General features: G+C 42.1%; 1 protein-coding gene across 4 annotated transcripts in view; it reads left to right on the top strand.

Annotated features, from left to right (window-relative positions):
• Window positions 1-7,554: 7,554 nt before the first annotated feature.
• Window positions 7,555-17,422, top strand: part of CDC27 (cell division cycle 27) — a 98,785-nt gene continuing 88,917 nt past the window's right edge. For 2 of the 4 annotated variants that reach the window (XM_036754871.1, XM_036754868.1), the window contains exon 1: window positions 7,592-7,730. In XM_036754871.1, coding sequence (XP_036610766.1) covers window positions 7,704-7,730 — 27 coding nt within the window. In that variant the 5' untranslated portion in view covers window positions 7,592-7,703. Of the gene's footprint in view, window positions 7,731-17,422 lie in introns of all 4 variants that reach the window. The other 2 variants (XM_036754870.1, XM_036754869.1) reach the window with 2 other exon arrangements.

The following is a 17,422-nucleotide window of genomic DNA, read 5'->3' as shown; positions in this document are numbered from 1 at the left end:
CAAGCTGACAATTATTTGTTCTGTATAACTCAATTAATTATTCTGTGGAACTTAATTAACTCTTCTGTGGAAACCTAAGTCTCCCTAACTTTTACCAATCTCTCACATCCTCATATTTTATACTTTATTTAGTAAAGGAAATGCCAAGCCATAAATGCTTTTAGTCTCATCCCAGGTTGTCAGCATCAGATTTTATGATCTCCATAGCATGAGAAAGGAATTTTCTCAATAGCTAAGAGAGATGGCAAAAGTTGTGAGTTGAAGATTCAATCCAGGATATCCATAACAAAAAGTCCCACTATCTAAGACAGCATCTGCGTCAATGAACCTCATCCTTGGTGAGCCACACCTGGCCTGGCAGTTTTGATACACTGGGAAAAGGCCTTCACAGAACAAAAGAAAGGGAGACTGCTCTTAGATATGCTGATTAACAGGTGGCCAACATCCCACATCGCCCTCCACTACAATTAGTTCTTCTCTTATACCAGCCACAAGCATGACTCCTTAGGTTTCACAAATCATGTTTCATATGATTTCTGTAGAAACAAATTCAATGATCCCTTACATCTACCATGAAGGGTCATGCTGCAGCCATCTTCTAGTGATTATCTTTCCATCTCCATTGGAGGTACTTCTACTACCATTGACCACTAGTGCCTCTGGTGGACACTGGCACTATCATTGCTTTGACCTCTAATGAGATTTGTTTCTCCTGACCGCACAAAATTGCCTGGTCATTTCCATCTCAGAATACATGTTCACCTAAATTAGGAAAGAACAGATACAAAGGGACAGAGGGGGCAATGTGTTCAGAACCACCATGGCCAGCTGGGAGATGAAGCAGATGCCCTTTTTACACCAGCTCTTGGGAAGTCAGGTCAAAGAAGTCTTCCCTCTTCATAGTCACAAAAGAATGAGAGGAACATAGAGGCCATTCCCTTTGTATACCTATTCAGTTCTGTATCAGCAACCATGAAGTCATCAGCTCTTTGGAATTATATTAAAAGGTTTTTTGTCATCATCTAGAACAAGCCCTTCAGTCATTAATGGTCAGAAACTGGTTCCCCAGAGATACATGTGATAGGCCTAAACCAAGGAGAGAATATCCGTGTCTGTTTTGTATATACTCCACTAGGAAGGGCAAGTCAGAGCAAGTTCCCTCTGTTAAATAAGCCTGACACAAGGCTAAGGGGCCAGGATCACAGGGAGACTCTTCAAATCACAGGTACAGTCACTACTATTTGACATAAAATCTTTGTAGGGATAAATGTTGTAAGTGTTGTAAGCTCTCATACTTAGGTTCAAATAATCACAACTGTACAACTAGATGGAGGAAAGCCTGGTTTGATTTTGATCTGCAGGTCTCAGCTGACCACAACCTTAATCATCAGCACAATGTGGCTGCTAAGAAAGCTAACACAATATTAGGCTACATGTATAGACTAGTATACAGATCAGAGGAAATAATAATCCCATTGTATTTGGCCATATCTAGAATACTGTGTTTGACAATTTAACAATAGAAATGTACCAATCAGAATGTGTGTGGAGTAGGAAATCAAAATGATGAGGGATCTACAAACTAAGAAAATGTACATTTATTTATTTATTTCAAAATTTTTTGAAATTTTGACTTCCAAATTCTCTCCCTCCCTCCTGTCCCTCCCCTAGCAATTGAGAAGGCAAGCAATATATCAATTATACATGTGAGATCATACAAAATATATTTTCATATTAGCCATGTTGCAAAAAAACCACCAAAAAAAAGAAAGTGAAACAACTATATTTCAATTTGCACTCAGAGTTCATCAGTTTTCTCTCTGGAGGTGGATAGTATTTTTCATCATTAGTCCTTTGGAATTATCTTACGTTATCGTATTAAGCAGAGTAGCTAAGTTTTCCACAGTTCACTATTGTTACAATATTGCTGTTACTGTGTACAATGTTCTCCTAGTTCTGCTCATTTCACTTTGCATTGGTTCATGTAAGTCTTCCCAGGTTTTTCTGAAACCACCTGCTTATCATTTCTTATAGTATAATGGTATTTCACCATAATCACTTACCATAACTTATTTAGCCATTCCCCAATTAATGGACATCACTTCAATTTCCAATTCTTTGCCACCACAAAAAGAGCTACTATAAATATTTTTGTACATATGGGTCCTTTTCCCTTTTCTTTGATCTCTTTGCAATACAGACCTAAAAGTATTATTTCTAGGTCAAAGAGCACACACAGTTTTATAGCTCTTTGGGCACAGTTCCTAATTGCTCTTCAGAATGGTTAGATCAGTTCACAACTCCAGCAACAATGCATTAGTGTCCTTGTTTTTCTACTTCCTTTCCAATATATATCATTTTCCTTTTCTGCGATATTAGTCAATCTGATCAGTGTGAGCTGGTACCTCAAAGTCTGTTTTGATTTGCATTCCTCTAACCAATAGTGATTTAGAGCATTTTTTCATATACGGATAGCTTTGATTTCTTCTGAAAACAGCCTATTCATATCCCTTGACCATTTATTAGTTGAGGAATGGCTCTTATTTTCATAAATTTGAGTCAGTTCCTATATATTTGATAAGTGAGGCCTTTATCAGGGAAACTTGCTATAATCCTGTCCCTCCCCTCCCCAGTTTTTCCTGCTTTCCTTCTCATTTTGGCTATATTAGTCTTGCTTGTTTAGAACGTTTTGCATTTCATATAATCAAAACTATGCTTCCCATAATCCTCTCTTTCTGTCCAGGTGGTCTCTAGTACACTCCAATGACAAAATCATTACTGTTTTCTCCTTTCTCCCTCCTTTGACCTTCACCCAAATACTCTCTGTCATGTTTCCTTTTTTTATTTCCTGGATTTTCTAATATGAGTCGATCTTCTTAATATATAGTGCTGCTCCATCCACTGTATCCCCTTTCACCTATCCTGTTTTTTTGAATAACAACAATGAAGAACCATGGTCTGTCTACTCATGGGTTTCATTCCATCAAGTCTCAGCAGCCTCTTAGCTTCTGTAGGAGCAAGTACCTGAGCTGAATATTTAAGAAAGGCAAGAATTCTAAGAGAAGAGATGCAAGGATGCAGCAAGGAAGCTGAAATCCAGGACCAGCAAGTAGACCTATTCATTTTGAGATCACAGTGATTCATGATTAGCAGCCATTTAACGTCTATGGGAGAATATTGATGTGAAAAAGGTAGGCTTTTCTAGCAGTAAACCACTTGACATCTTTGAGAGCCCAGTGCAATTTCCCAAATTCAATGCTAGCTAGCCTTGTCCTACTCAATTCTGGGCCCAGTTCATTGCCTATTTGTGGCACCTGTCCACAATACATGTACTAGCGAACTAATTGAATAGTCTGCGCACAATAACTGGCATCTACAGAGCACTCAAAAGTTTACTAAGTGCTTTATATACACTAAGTTATTTGGGCCTCCTGACAAGCCCATATGGGGTAAGTAGCAGAGACGTTATTGTCCTATTTTAAATGAAGAAACTAAGGCTTGTTGAGGTCAAGCAGTTTGCTCCCCATTATACATATGATACACACATCAAACTCACACACATGCGCACATGCACACAAACGCACTGCTAGTAAATGTGAGGAGTAGGATTTGAACCTAGATTGTCCTAGAGCTAGCACTGTGTACTATATCACGCTGCTATTTCACATTCCCAGCCAATTTCATGTTCAACAAGCACTTATTAAGTGTTTACTATGTGCTAAGCACTGTGCTAAACATTGGGGACACAAAGGCAAACAGTCCCTTCCCTTAAGGAGCTCACATTTTTATGAGGAAGACAACATATAAATAACTATGTGCATATGAGATATATAACATACAGGGTGCTTAAAACTGTAAGTTGCTCTCTCTCTCTCTCTCTCTCTCTCTCTATCTATCTATCTATCTATCTATCTCTATCTCTCCCTACTTATCTTTCTACCTATACTGCCTGTATGACATGGGCAAGTCATTTAACCTGTGTTTGCCCAAGTTTCCTCAACTGCAAAACAGGGATAGTAATAGTTCCTATCTCCCAGAGTAATGGTGAGGAGCAAATGAGATAATATTTGAAAAGCATTTTGCAAACCTTAAAGTGTTACATAAACTATTTAAATGCGTATTGCTTCTTCCATTAGAATGGACTAATTTTTGCTTTTTTTGTTGTTTTGCTCAGAGCTTAGCTTACTGAGTACACAGTCAGTGCTTAATAAATGCTCATCGATTTACCAATAGATTATGCAGACTGACACCTTCTTATTTATGACAACTTTACCTTGGGCGTATTTCCTTAGGTAGATCATGGCTCATCTTGCCTTAGTTACATGAGAGGCAGCGTGACGGACATTGTTATCTATCTACCTACCTACCTGCATGTCTATCTACCTGCCTGTTTATCTATCTATCTGTCTTCTGTCTATTGAGAGGCAGAGAGAGTAGCTAGAAGGTAATCTGAGAGGGGGGAGACAGTAGTAGCAGGGGGATTAGGAGAGGCTTTCTGCAAGTACAATGAAGGAGAGATAAGGGAGTGTTGTGTGTGAGAAGCAGCAAGAATTTGAGGAGGCCAATAAGGTCAGATCACAAAGTCATGTCAATTAGCATTTATTAAGTACCTACTATGCGCCAGGCAGTGTGCTGAGATTAATTTGGAAGAGCTTTAAATGCCAGACAGAAGACATTATATTTGATCCTGGAGGTAATAGGAAAAATAGGAGCTCACAAAGCTGAGGGATGACATGGTCAGATCTGTGCTTTAGAAAAAATCACCTTGGCAACAGAGAAGAGGATATGTTGGAGTAGGGAGAGATCTGAGGCAGGAAGATGGTTATTGCAATAGTTCGCAATGCAGAGTAATATGCACATACAAATGCATTTTCCATCCAATTTGCTTTTTCACACAATTTATAGCTTACATGACTCTTGTATTTTACATATAGCCAGTGCATGAGTTAGTGAAAGAACCCAAACAAGTTGCGCCCTCAGAACTTCACAAGATTTATCACCCTTTGAGGCTGAAACCCAGAAGAATCAAAACCAAATGATTTATAAGGTTAACTATCTATGGAGGAGGTGGTTTCTAAAAGTTATCTCCTATGTCTCTATCAAGGAATCCAGGGTATCTTCCTAATCTCACTACGGAGACTATACATAACTTTTATACAAATATAAGATATAATTTATATAACTCACATAGCTATAGATGTAAAATATAGGCAAAACTATATCTGTCAACACATATGTTACATATGGGTATAACACGTGTCAGGAAATATATAGGAATGGATAGTATGTAGTACGGAATGGATAGGAATGAATAGTGTATTGGAAATATAACTAACTGATGTCTATATAGTATTGGAAGGTTTGCAAAGTATCTTACATCATTTGATCCTCACAGCTTTCCTATAAGGTAAGCATTAGGGGTATTTTGCAGGCAAAGCAACTCAGGTTCAGAGAATTGACAGGACTAGTCCATGGTTACACAATTAGTAAGTATCAAAGTCGAGATTCAAACCCAGGTCTCTTTCTACTATACCATGCTTCCTCTCATGTAACTAAGGTAAGATGAGCCATGATCTACCCAAAGAAATGTGCTCAAGGTAAAGTTCTCATAAATAAGAAGGTGTCGGTCTGCACAATCTATTGGTAAATTGATGAGCATTTATTAAGCACTGACTATGTGCTGGGTAAGCTAAGCATTGAGAAAACAAACAAAAAGCAAAAATTAATCCATTCTAATGGAAGAAGCAATATGCATTTAAATAGTTTATGCAGCACTGTAATTTTGCAAAATATTACCTCATTTGCTCCTCACCATAACTCTGGGAGACAGGGACTATTATTATCCCTGTTTTGCAGTTGAGGACACTTGGGCAAACAGAGGTTAAGTGCCCAAGTCACACAGGTAGTAAGTGTCTGAGCTTGGATTTGGGCTCTTCCTGACTGATGCCAGTGCTCTATGTGCTGTGCCACTTAGATGGCTAAGTTTAGAGGGAGCATAACCTCAGAGTAGACAACCTTATGGTAGATAGAAGGAAGCAATGGATCTCCTGCAGAAGGTGTCATTTGAGTTGAGTCTTGAAGGAAGCCAGGGATTCTAAGAGACAGAGGTAAGGTGGGAGTGTATTCCAGGCACAGAGAGCAAAAACAGTAAGAATATATCAGTGTGTTTCCAGGACGGAGACTGCTGTGATTCTAAAAACCAGAAACCCCTTATTCAAATATATCTATCCCTAGAACTAAGAAGAACAATTTATATGGCCACCATAGCTTGATGGAAATATCCCTTAAGGACACCCAACTCATTTTGCTCTCAGACTCACCAAGCAGTGTTCTGATCTGTAATTTGGCCTCTGGAGTGAATGACTGGAGTTACCTTGCCAGATAGATCTCCCAGTGCAAATTTATAATTTGGCATTCTAGTAAATAAATCCATCTCTTGTAAGTTGGGTTAGTGTGAATTGATTCCCCTTGGCCTGAAAGCCAAGACTGAACTTATATAAAAAGAAAGGAAGCTTTTGCTAATTCCTCTACTTTCGGGGGTCCTTTCTTAAATTATCTCCTACTTATTTTTCTTTGTAAATGTTTTATCTTCTCCCTTCTTCCTAAGGAAAATGCGGTCTTCTTAAAGGCAGGGATAGTTTCTCTTTTTTTGTCTTTGTTTCTCCCTTCTCCTATCACAGTGCCCTGGATATAGTAGGTGCTTAACAATTGCTTAAATTGAATTAAACATAAAGGTCTTGACTCAGTTTGTGTAGGCCCCAGAAGGCTGAGGCATAGATTAAGACATATTGTGGGTGTTTAATAAATGCCTTGTTAAAGTGAATTAAATTTAAAGGGCCTGACTCAGTTTGTGGAGGTTCCCAAGGACTAAGCCATATTCGCACATCATACATAAGTGCTTAATAAATGCTTGTTAAATTCAATTAAACTTGAGGCGTGACTCAGTGCGTGGGGTAACTCAAAGACTAAGCCATACATGCACATGGTAGGTTCTTAACAGGTTCATAGGTTGGAAGAAGCCATCCAATCCAATCGCCTTATTTTAACAGACGAAGGCACCAAGGGCCAGGGAGTTTAAATGATTGGACCAAGGTAATATTGATTACAAGAGGCAGGGGCACTCGAACCCGCCCCTCCGACTCCAGCACTGCCCTCGCTCAACCACAGTTTGAATTTCTCATTCCTGCTCTAACCCGCGGTTCCATATCCAAATACTCTGCTGAGTCACTGAGGTCCAGGTTCCAATCCTGAAATTAAAGTACGCCAAAGGACGCCAAAGCTAGCTAAATTGATTAGTCTGAAGGTGCCGCGACGGGGCGGCGAAGGCCACCGCCCCGCGACGTCACGGCTAGCCTGCTCGCAGCTGATTGGCCAAGGAGTGCGCGGGTAACTGAGCTCTAGAGCAGCGTGAGCTTCCTCTGTCTAAACCAGCCTCGGTTTTCCTTCGGCTAATCCTCTAGCATTTCCGGCAACGCTCTGCCCCTCCGCCAGCCTTCGTGTTTTTCCGGCCGAGCTCGGGTATTTCCGGCCAGTCCCAGCTTCGGCAGTTTCCGTACTTCACTCGGGTGTACTCGGCAGCCGTTCGGCCTCCCCCATCCCCCGGTAACGGTCGCTGCTGAGTTTAAATGAGCCGGGGCTGGGCCGGGCCGGAGCCGCTACGGGGGGGCCTGAGGCGCGACGGAGAGCGGGCCTGAGCCTTGAGAATGACGGTGCTGCAGGAACCCGTCCAGGTAACGAGGACGTCGCCCCTTTCAGCCCCAGGCAGCAGCGGCGGCGGCGGCGGCTGCGGCGTGGAGGCCACGCTCGGCCCCGGCCGGGCTGCGGCTCGAGCTCGGGCAGGGCCTGGCGCGGCCTAGGCCCCGGGACGTTGCTCCTCCTCCTCCTCTGCGGACCGGTCCGGCCCGGCCTGGCCCTCAGGCTGCCGGATCCCGGGCCCACGCCCCCGGGAGCCCCCGGGCGGGGACGAGATCCCGAGCGCGCCCCCGCCCGCCCCTCCTGTCAGCCCCCTGGAGCTCCCGGGGGAGAAGTACGCCTCGTGTACGCCACCGAGGAGGGAGAGGGAGGGAGCCGGAGTCGTGCCGGCGGGAGGGTCGGCTCGGGTAGTGTCTGTAGTGCAGGGGGAGGAGGATGGGCACGGGGCTGGCTTGGCGTCCCCCAGGAACCCACGAGTTTGGGGATGGTTTGCTTTTTTTTTTTTTTTTTTTTTTTTTTGGCGCGGTTGCAGATTTGGGGCGGGGGGCAGGGAGTGGATGGTGTTTTAAAGGAGAACTTGGCCTTTGGGTGACTTGGCCTCTCCCCAGCCCCTGTTGCTTTCTGATTTCAGTGTGAATTCACCACTGGACATGTGGCTTGGTCTGGCTGGATTCAGGTATAAGGTACAGACACTTGCCTAACAGCCACGGTAGGGCAGGGCAGGGTGGGGATGGTTATCAATGCCAGGTTTTTCTGTCACAGATAATGATGGGATCACGGGGTATTTTTTCCTCTTCCATATAATTAAAAAAAATTTCGAATGGCTTTCCCATCTTTTTTTTTTAAAATCCCTTAAATCTTTACTGGCATTACCAAATCAGGTATGTTTTTGATTTACACTGTTCTATTGGGATGGAATAGAAGAAATCCTATTGGATTTTGAGAATGTGATGCAGTGCCAAATCATTTCTTGCTATGCTTTCTGAAGGAACTGAATCCTTTGTGCCTTGGTGATGCACCAGGTTGGGGAGGTGAGAGTTCTACATTATGTCAGATGAGTTGACCTCTGTCATGGGTTTCTCTATGGGTTTAAAGCAAATGATGATGATGGTGGTCAGGAAGGACTTGGTAGTATATCTTTATGTTTTTGAGAGTGCCCTACATCAATGTACCTGTTACTACCAACAAATATTTAAATAATGTCACCCCCATTTGTTAGTTGCAAAGCCATTAGTGTTTGAGTCAATGTGAAGTGGGGCTCTAATTTAGAATTGTAACCATATATGAGATGTCCTAGCGTAATAAGTGAAAATCTAAAAATATTTCTTGATTTGACCCACCCCAGCCTTTCTCTTGTTAACAAATAAGCCTAAATTAGAAGTCCTGCCTTTTTGGGGCCTATATAAAATTTATAGCTACCTATGCCCCTTCTCAGTTTAGTGAGTATATGCTTGCTTCTGTTACTTTGTTTGCATTTCAGATTAATTTCATCCAAGACATTTTACGCTGATTCTGAGTTATAGATTTGCTTTTTCCAGCCTTGAAAGATTTTTTTTTAGAACCTATCTCCCAGGGTTGTAAGGATCAAATGAGATAATATTTGTAAATGCTTAGCATAGTTCCTGGCACATACTAGGTGCTATATAAATGTTAGCTATTATTATTATTAGCTATTATTTTCCCCCTAAAGTGATTGGTTTGTGTCATCACTGAAATGCAGCCATTACTTAATAATTACAACCTCTGTAAAGAGCATCAGATGTTTTAACAAAAAGGAGAGGAAATTTGTGATCCAGAACCCTTGGATGATGCATACCAGTTTTCCTTCCTTTCCATCCATACAGTCTTATAAATGATGCACTTCAGGCCTTCTTAAGCCTTAGAATCCAGTAGCTTATTAAATTCATGTGGTTAAAAACAAAACAAAACAAACAAATCACTCTCCTTTGCTTCAGGGGTCTTTTGTCCAGGTGAGGTTTTTTTCAGGGTTCGATCTGTAGAGCAATAGGAATTCACTACCAAGCTTTGATTAGGTGGCATGGTCAGAATCATCGAGCAGACATTTTTTGCAACCGCCAATGAGGATCAGTCAAAATAGGATGGTGCCAGAGGTTGGGGTAGGGGCTGAGGCTGGGACTAGAGTGAGGAAGAGGAGTTTGTAGTAGCATAGCAGAAAGATAAATACATATGTAAAGGTGCTGTCTGTAAAGATAGAGGGAGGCATATATGGGAGTTTTGAGTAGATCCACTACAAATTTCTTATGTAATCTCAATTGGCTCCTTACTGCTATACAGAAATCTTTTATTCTTTCCTGGTTAACTTGCTGTCCCACTCTCCACAGTCTCTGTTACAGACCTCTTCTCTCTTCAAGCTAACTTTACCCTCCCCTGCCCCCAAGCAGAGGATCTGACCTTATATGTCACTGAAACAATTGAGGCTACCGATCATGAGCTCTCCTGTTCTCTCCAATTCTGCTACACATCAAGTCCCCAGCATTATCCCTAACCCTGTCCTCCTTTGCTGCAGACTTGCTCCAGTACAAGTAGAGGGGTTAGCCTTGAGAAGGAAGAGGGCCCTCCCTCAGGCTTGCCCCTCACAATCATTCTTTCTCTATAATTTTCAAGCTTTCCTTCCTTACCTGCTGAATCCATCCTCACTACCTTCAAACATGCCCTACTCTTCCCCATCCCTAAAGAAAACCCAAAACTTTTACTTGATCTTATCACCCTTAAAAAAATAAACCAAACCTTTCACTTTTTAAAAAAAATTATACTCTCAGGTTATTCATTCTCCACCTTTGCACCACTAAACACCTAAGAAGAGTTGTCTCCACTCATTGGTTTTACTTCTCAACTCCTTGCAATCTGGTTTCCATTCCCTCCACTCAACTGAAATTGCTCTTTACAAAATAATCTCTTAATTACTAAACTTAATGGCCTTTTCTTGGCCTCACCATTCTTAACCTCTCTGCAGCATTTGACAGCATTGACTATCCCATCTTTCTTAATAATCTTTCTCCATTCAGGGTTTCCATGACACTGTTCTTTACTGGTTCTCTCACCTGTCTGACTATTCTTGATCTTCTTTACTAATTGCTATCCTTATTCAGACTCCTAACCATGAGTGTCCTCTTTGTCCTGGGCCCCCTTTTCTCTCAACAATGCCTCTTGGATCTCATTGCTTTCTATGGCTTTATCTCTTGCAGATGACTCTGAAACCTGTATATCCAGCTTTAGTCCTGAATAATTGTCTTTGGATATCTCTAACTGGATGCTTCATATACAACTTAAACCCAAAGTATCTCAAGTGGAACTCATTATCTCCCCACACAAACTCATCCTTCCCACAAATCTTCCCTTTTCTGTTGAAGGAGCCATCATCTTTCCATTTACCCAGTTTCACTTTCAGGCATCCTTCATTCTTCCCTCTCCTTTACCACCCATATTCAGTCAATTTTCAAGTTTTGTCAATTCTGCCTTCAAAACGTCTCTTCCACCTATTCGCTTTTTTCCACTCACATACCCTTTTTCAGATCCTCATTGTCTCTTGCTTGGATACTCTAACAGCTTCCATTTTGGGCTTTCAGCTTCTAGTCTCTGCATTTTCTAATCCATCCTTCAGATATTTGCTGAAATAATAGTCTTAAAACAAGTCTATGTCACTCCCCCTGCTTGAATACCTTTGGTGGCTCCCATTTGCCTCTAGATTAAAATAATAACTCCTTTGTTTTGGCATTTAAAGATCTGCTCAGACTCCAGCTTAACTTTACCAGGTTTATTGCACATTACTTCCCTTCACACACTCAGTGTTCCAGCAAAACTGGCTTCCTTTCTGTTCCTGAATTTGGCATTCTGTCTGTCACTTGCCTTCAAGCACAGGCTCTCTCTTTCCCCCCTCCTCTCCATCCTTGGAATTCATTGTGTCCTGACCTCCATCTCTTAGACACCCTAGTTTCCTTCAAGAGGCTCAGCTCAAGGGCTACCTCCCATAGGAACTCTTTCCTGATCACCCAGTCATTCTCTTTCCTCCTCAAATTATCTCATTTATATACATGTATGTGTATGTGTCATGTATCTGTTTACACATTATATCCCCCCATAGAATAGAAATTCCTCTAGGGTAGGGACTTTTTAAAGATTAATTTTGTCTTTATTCCCAGAATCTACCACAATGCCCTGTACATAGTAGGTGCTTAATAAATGTTTGGTAGATTGGATTGGGTAGCTCAGGAAAGTTAAGTCCCTGGGCTGACAGCTGACCACATAAATGGTATACTTGCCTTCCTCTTCCCAGCATTATGGGCAATCCTCCAAACAGAGCACCCTCTGCTTTCTCATGTACCTTGGGCCTACTGCCTCTGAAAAACAGTTTTTTTATTGGAATCTCTGATTTCATCAGGTTGGAAGCCTTCCTCTTCCCAAAACCCCCAGCGATTGACTGACATGGTGACATAGCTTTTATATATCAGAAGGAGCCCTTGAAACCTCCTTAGCCTAACTCCTTGGCTGGCCGTCTTTCCACTACCACCATGCTACCTCTAATGTCTCTCTTCTAAAGTCAAGGTATACGTTCCCCTTTCCTTGCAAGGGAATTCACCTGCTATGTTGATATGGACTAGCAGAAAAGAAGAAGCCATTCCAAATGAGAGCACTCATAATATGTGCAAAGACTTATACTAGAGCATAGAGGCTACTGTCATCTTTCCTCTTCCTTTGCCCATTTGAGGGACTAGAGAGGGAAAAAAAATGGTGTTTGAAATTGCAGTAGGATGAAGGATGGGGCTAGTAACTAGTGGAGGAAGGAAAAAGATAGGGAAATGATAGTAACTGAGAAAAGGAAGAGGACTCTGAAAGTATTTCCCTTCTCTTCAGGAGAAAGATAGAACCTAGAGATTATAATGACCTTACTTTGCCTAAGAAACTGGATGGATTGTGGAGCTGGCTGTGAAGTTAAAGACTTTCCTGCTCATAGGGAAAGTTGGAGAAGACAGTTCTTATAGGAGCAGGAGAGTAGCAGGAAGTACTTGTGTTTGGGAATGTCTGTATCTTTCTGTCTGTCTTTGAAGCTAAAGGTGGTCGTTCAAGAATATCTTATTTTCTTTTAATAAAATTTTTATGTCATAAACTGAGAACTTGCAGGGAGAGTGTTGATCTCAATATACCATGTATATATTTTCTGGGTAAGGACTATGAGAAGGGAAAAAAATCTTCCAGAGTGTACTAGGCCCTTTATGTCATGAAAATCTCAGACACAAGGGTTCCTGGAGTTTTAGGGATATACAGTTCACTTGTTTTCATCTGCCCCACCCTTGCAAAAGTGTAAAAAGGACAAGTTACTCTACTAGTAAACTCTTGGATTAGCTTGCTGTCTGGATTTATCCCATTGTCTACCGAAACCAGAGTAGACCTGTAAACTAGCTACTTTTGTGTTTAAGGCAAGTGACACAAAATGTCATCAAATGTTGTTGTGGAGGTCATCAGGAGTAGAAGGGATGGGGAAGTGGTAGGCTGGCAGGCTGGGTAAAAAGTCACCTGGACTGTGGCCACCCACCATCTGATAGCTTCTCATTGTAACTGATTGGTCTTGCCAAGTAGATGTTGAACTCAGTTGTTTCTAGCTGCTGTTGGCACCCTCTAAATTTCCAAACCCTGGGAAAAGGCAAGGTTGATCTGCTGTAGTTAAAGTTTTGATGCCAAGTTGCTGACCCCTGTTCTGTACATCCTAGGAGAAGGAAGAAGAGCCATTGGTTTGGGGTAAGTAAGGAGAGAGGCTTCCATTTGTTTTCTAAGTTAATGGATTGATGACTGAGTCAAAGGGCTGTCTTTGAAACAAATATTGATCTGCTACTGGTCTGGTAGATTACCATTACTACACCAACTCATTCCGTAATCCAAAAACAACATAATACCATGCTCAACTTTAGGAGGAACTGAATTCTTTTTCCCTTCCCCAAGCTTATGGGTGGGAAAGGAGAAGAAAGTGGGGTGGTGTGGGAGACAGAGATAAGAAGTGGGAGGAAGGGAAGTCAGGTTGTAATTAAGATTGAAGAACTCTATTTCAGACCAGGAGGAAAGGAGCAGACTCTAGACCAGGGCTGTCCAACCTTAGGTTTTTATTGAAACAATAGTGAGAGCTCTGCATAGCTCAGCTTCATATACTAAAGCATTCATGTAAATTTCTATGCATGTAGGTGGGAGGTATAAATCCCACTGCAGGCAGCATGCAGCCCATGCATTTTGGACAGCCCTGGTCTAGACAAAGGGCCTGATTTTTCCCATCTAAGTGAAAGGTCGACCACAGTCCTCCTAAAGGTAGAGAACAGAAATCTAGTTTCAATGTAACCAGTGAGGAAACTATTTAGTTCTCTTTAGAGGTTTTGTATCTTTTATTTTTCCTGTACACTTTCTCTGTAGTCAGTAGTACATTAGTGAGAAAAACCTAGGATAACTGAGGGTTTCACTATGAAATGTGGCCAAAACACCCAAAAAACAAAAAAGGAATATCATGTTGCAGGGGAAAAATGCTGAACTTAAGAGACAGAAGACCTATGTTTAATACTTGGCTCTGCCAGGTCTTTTCTCTGGGCCTCAGTTTCTTGTAAAAATGAGGGGAGGGGATAGTAGGGTTGGATTAGGTGATTTTTAAGGGTCCTTCTCTCTTTTTCTGTCTATAAATTTCCATAGTGTGAAAGTTGGTAGTAAAATCATAGAACACTCTTGGTGGCAGAAGATGACATTTCCCTGGGTTAATAGGAAGGGACCACTATATAGGCTGCAAGTAATTTTGGCACTTGCAGTGCATAGCTGGAAGAAACTTCTCTTACCATTCCTCTCTACCCCCCTGAAAAATATCACACACATGTATTCCACCACTACCTAGCAAATCATTGCTGAAAAAAATTGACAGATTTCAAAGCAGTGTGATTTGGCATTCATCTGAATGAAAGAACAAAGATGAGTTGAACTTTGAGTTTCTTTGCCTGATTTGCTTTGAGAAATGATGATAATGCTATCAACTGAGTATAGGGAAAGGTTAAGGAAAGTCAGCAGTTCTGTCTTTAGTAATTCCATTGTTAAAATATAGCAGCCTGATACATATTAAATATAGCACATAGGAAATAATTTGAAGAGGTAAATTTCTGGATAAAGAATGTTTAATTTAATCTAATAGAATAGGTAATGTTGCCTAGAGTCCTACACAAGCAAGAAGAGTTAAGGATAGAGCCCTGAGAAGCTACGATTAGTGTGAACTAGTATGCTAATGGAACCGCTGAAGAAGACACTAGAATAATAACCAGGGTGGTAAGAAACAATCTAGCTGAGAAAATGATCAGCAAGAATTTGAGTTAGGCATTGTATTAGGTGGGCACTTTAGGACTATTCAAGAGAAATATAAGACATATTGTTAAATAGTAGCATCATCCTCTTGCAGCCTATGATCTTGTTAGGTGTTCATTGGTATAGGGAGACCCCAGTGAGGAACTTCCTCTGCCAGTGCAGGTTGGCACCTTCTCTGCAACTTTATAATCTTAAATAGTTGCCTACAGCAGTGACTTGGCCAGGGTTTGGAAGAAGTAGGACTTGAATCCAGGACTTCCTAGATTTGACACCAGCCTCCTAATACACCACACTGCATTCTTATCCCTGTCATGACAGAACTGGATTTTTCTCCCCTGAATCTCATGGTTTATTTTACATGCCAGAGCTGAGAAGGGTCCCATGAGGAGCACTGGGGTCAGGAAGGAGTCTGGGGAGAGAGAGTCAGTTGCTGAGGGGGAGTGGTGGTTGATGAAAGGATTCAGGAGGTCAGGATATCCCCTGCCTATGTCCAGGGCAGATCCTAACCAGGGGGCCCACTAATTCCCAGGCTTTCCTGGAACCTCTGCTTATTGGGATATGCCTCCTCTCTCCATGCTGCCCAGGACTGACCCTCTAAGTGGGAGAGGCCTCTAATTCAGGTCCAGTGTATACAATAGAAATACAGGGTTAGGTAGACGTCTTGGATTGGGAAGGGAGATGAGACTGTGGATTCTCAAAGGATTGAGGTTAGTACGACATCCTGATCTAGGCTTTGCCCAGTAACACCCCATAACTCCCCCAGGCAGTCTCAAATATGATGACAGTTTGGGAGTGAGATAGCAACATTCTAGTCACTAGGCCTTCACAAGGTAGTAGGAGCTGGCCAAGGGCTAGGGAACACAGACCCCAGGACCTGAGTAGGAAATGAGTGAAATTGGATTGAAGGTGGATGAGATTAGGAGGTAGTAATTGGGTCTGGAGAAAGTACAAGGCTGGGAGCAGTACCAGGGGATCAGATAAGGCTGTCGATGGAGGAGCCATTCCCAACCTGGGCTCTTTCCATCCAAGATACGTACATCCGTGTATATGATGTGTTGTGTTGCTAGTTTCAGGAAAGGGTGCTTGAGAAGAGTAGGAGACTGGGGGGAAGGGATTGAGTTAGAGATACTATGGGCATTGGTGGTAGAAAGGAGCCCTTTCTACCCTCCACCCAAGCTGAGCATGGTCCAATACAGAAATAAGGCATCCCTGATAGCAAAGAGAAATGAGGGTAATGTGATGTTTGGAGGATTCCTATGGTTCCCATTGGTTGTCTTGGTCTCTGCCCTAGAACGCTGATAATCCCTGGTACTCTACAGGCACTCCCCTCTCCCCACCAGAGTTTGGGAGAAGGAAGCTGAAGGAGAAGGGCACTATGAGCTGTTCCCATCAGTTCCAGTGACTAGCCAGACAGCAGAGAGGTCCTTGGTCAGAGGCACAGAGGATGAGCTTCTTGACTGCCCTACCAGATAGACCCCCACCTGCATCCCTCTCTTGCCCCACCCCTTTAAGCAGGAGTCCAAGAGCCAAGGAGGGGCCCTGAGGAGAGCAGGTCTGGCTGAGCGGACAGGGTGGAAGTCTGGTCACTTTGGCATTTCCAAGGCCAACACTTGAGGCTCCACTTTAAAGTACTGGTTGAGTCTGATCACTGTGTATTTGAGGAAGTCAAAGTCAATAGTGAAGAACTGGATCTGGATGAATGCCCAGAATACCCCCAAAAAAGTGAGAGGCCAGAGCAGACTTGTTGATTTGTATGTGGTGCTTCTCCACCTCCTTAGAGATTCCAGCTGTCTTATCCCTTGCTTACAAAACTGCTTTTGGGCCTGGAGGTAATGATTCAGCTAGCGTGGCTGAATTTCTCGGCTGGGGTAGAGGCTATAGCCTACCTTATTCTAACTCCTTGAAGTGTTTGCCATAAATTAACTCTACCCTACCTATCAAATATCCCTCCAAACAAGAATATGCTATACAACTAACTCTTGCCCTCTACCCCCACATTTATCTTTATGGGTTAGTGACATTATTACATGTGCCAGAAATATGCTATTTATGGAATATCTTGAAATCCAGGTTTATGAGTTTTGACTTAGTCTGGTAATAGGAAGTCATTGTAGGTTTTTGAGTATGACAGTGAGAGGAGGAAAGTAGTAGTATGCACAGTGAATTGGAAGGTAATGACATAGTAGCTTACTATAATAATCAAATATGCTAATAGTAAGCCAATTGTTCCCCTGAAAGTTACACTATCAAAATCTTCAGAGTTGGCAGGTTTAATTAGAACTATAGAAAGTTAATTAAAGTCATAGAATATTATGGATAAAGAAGTCAAGATTGAAAGAGATTAAATAACTTGTTCAACATCATACAGAGTGGCAGACCTGGAGCTAGGATC

This window comes from Trichosurus vulpecula, chromosome 4 (assembly GCF_011100635.1).
Source record: "Trichosurus vulpecula isolate mTriVul1 chromosome 4, mTriVul1.pri, whole genome shotgun sequence".
NCBI classification, from domain to species: Eukaryota; Metazoa; Chordata; class Mammalia; order Diprotodontia; family Phalangeridae; genus Trichosurus; species Trichosurus vulpecula.
Note: the sequence above shows the minus strand (reverse complement) of the source record. Positions and strands in the feature narration are given on the sequence as shown.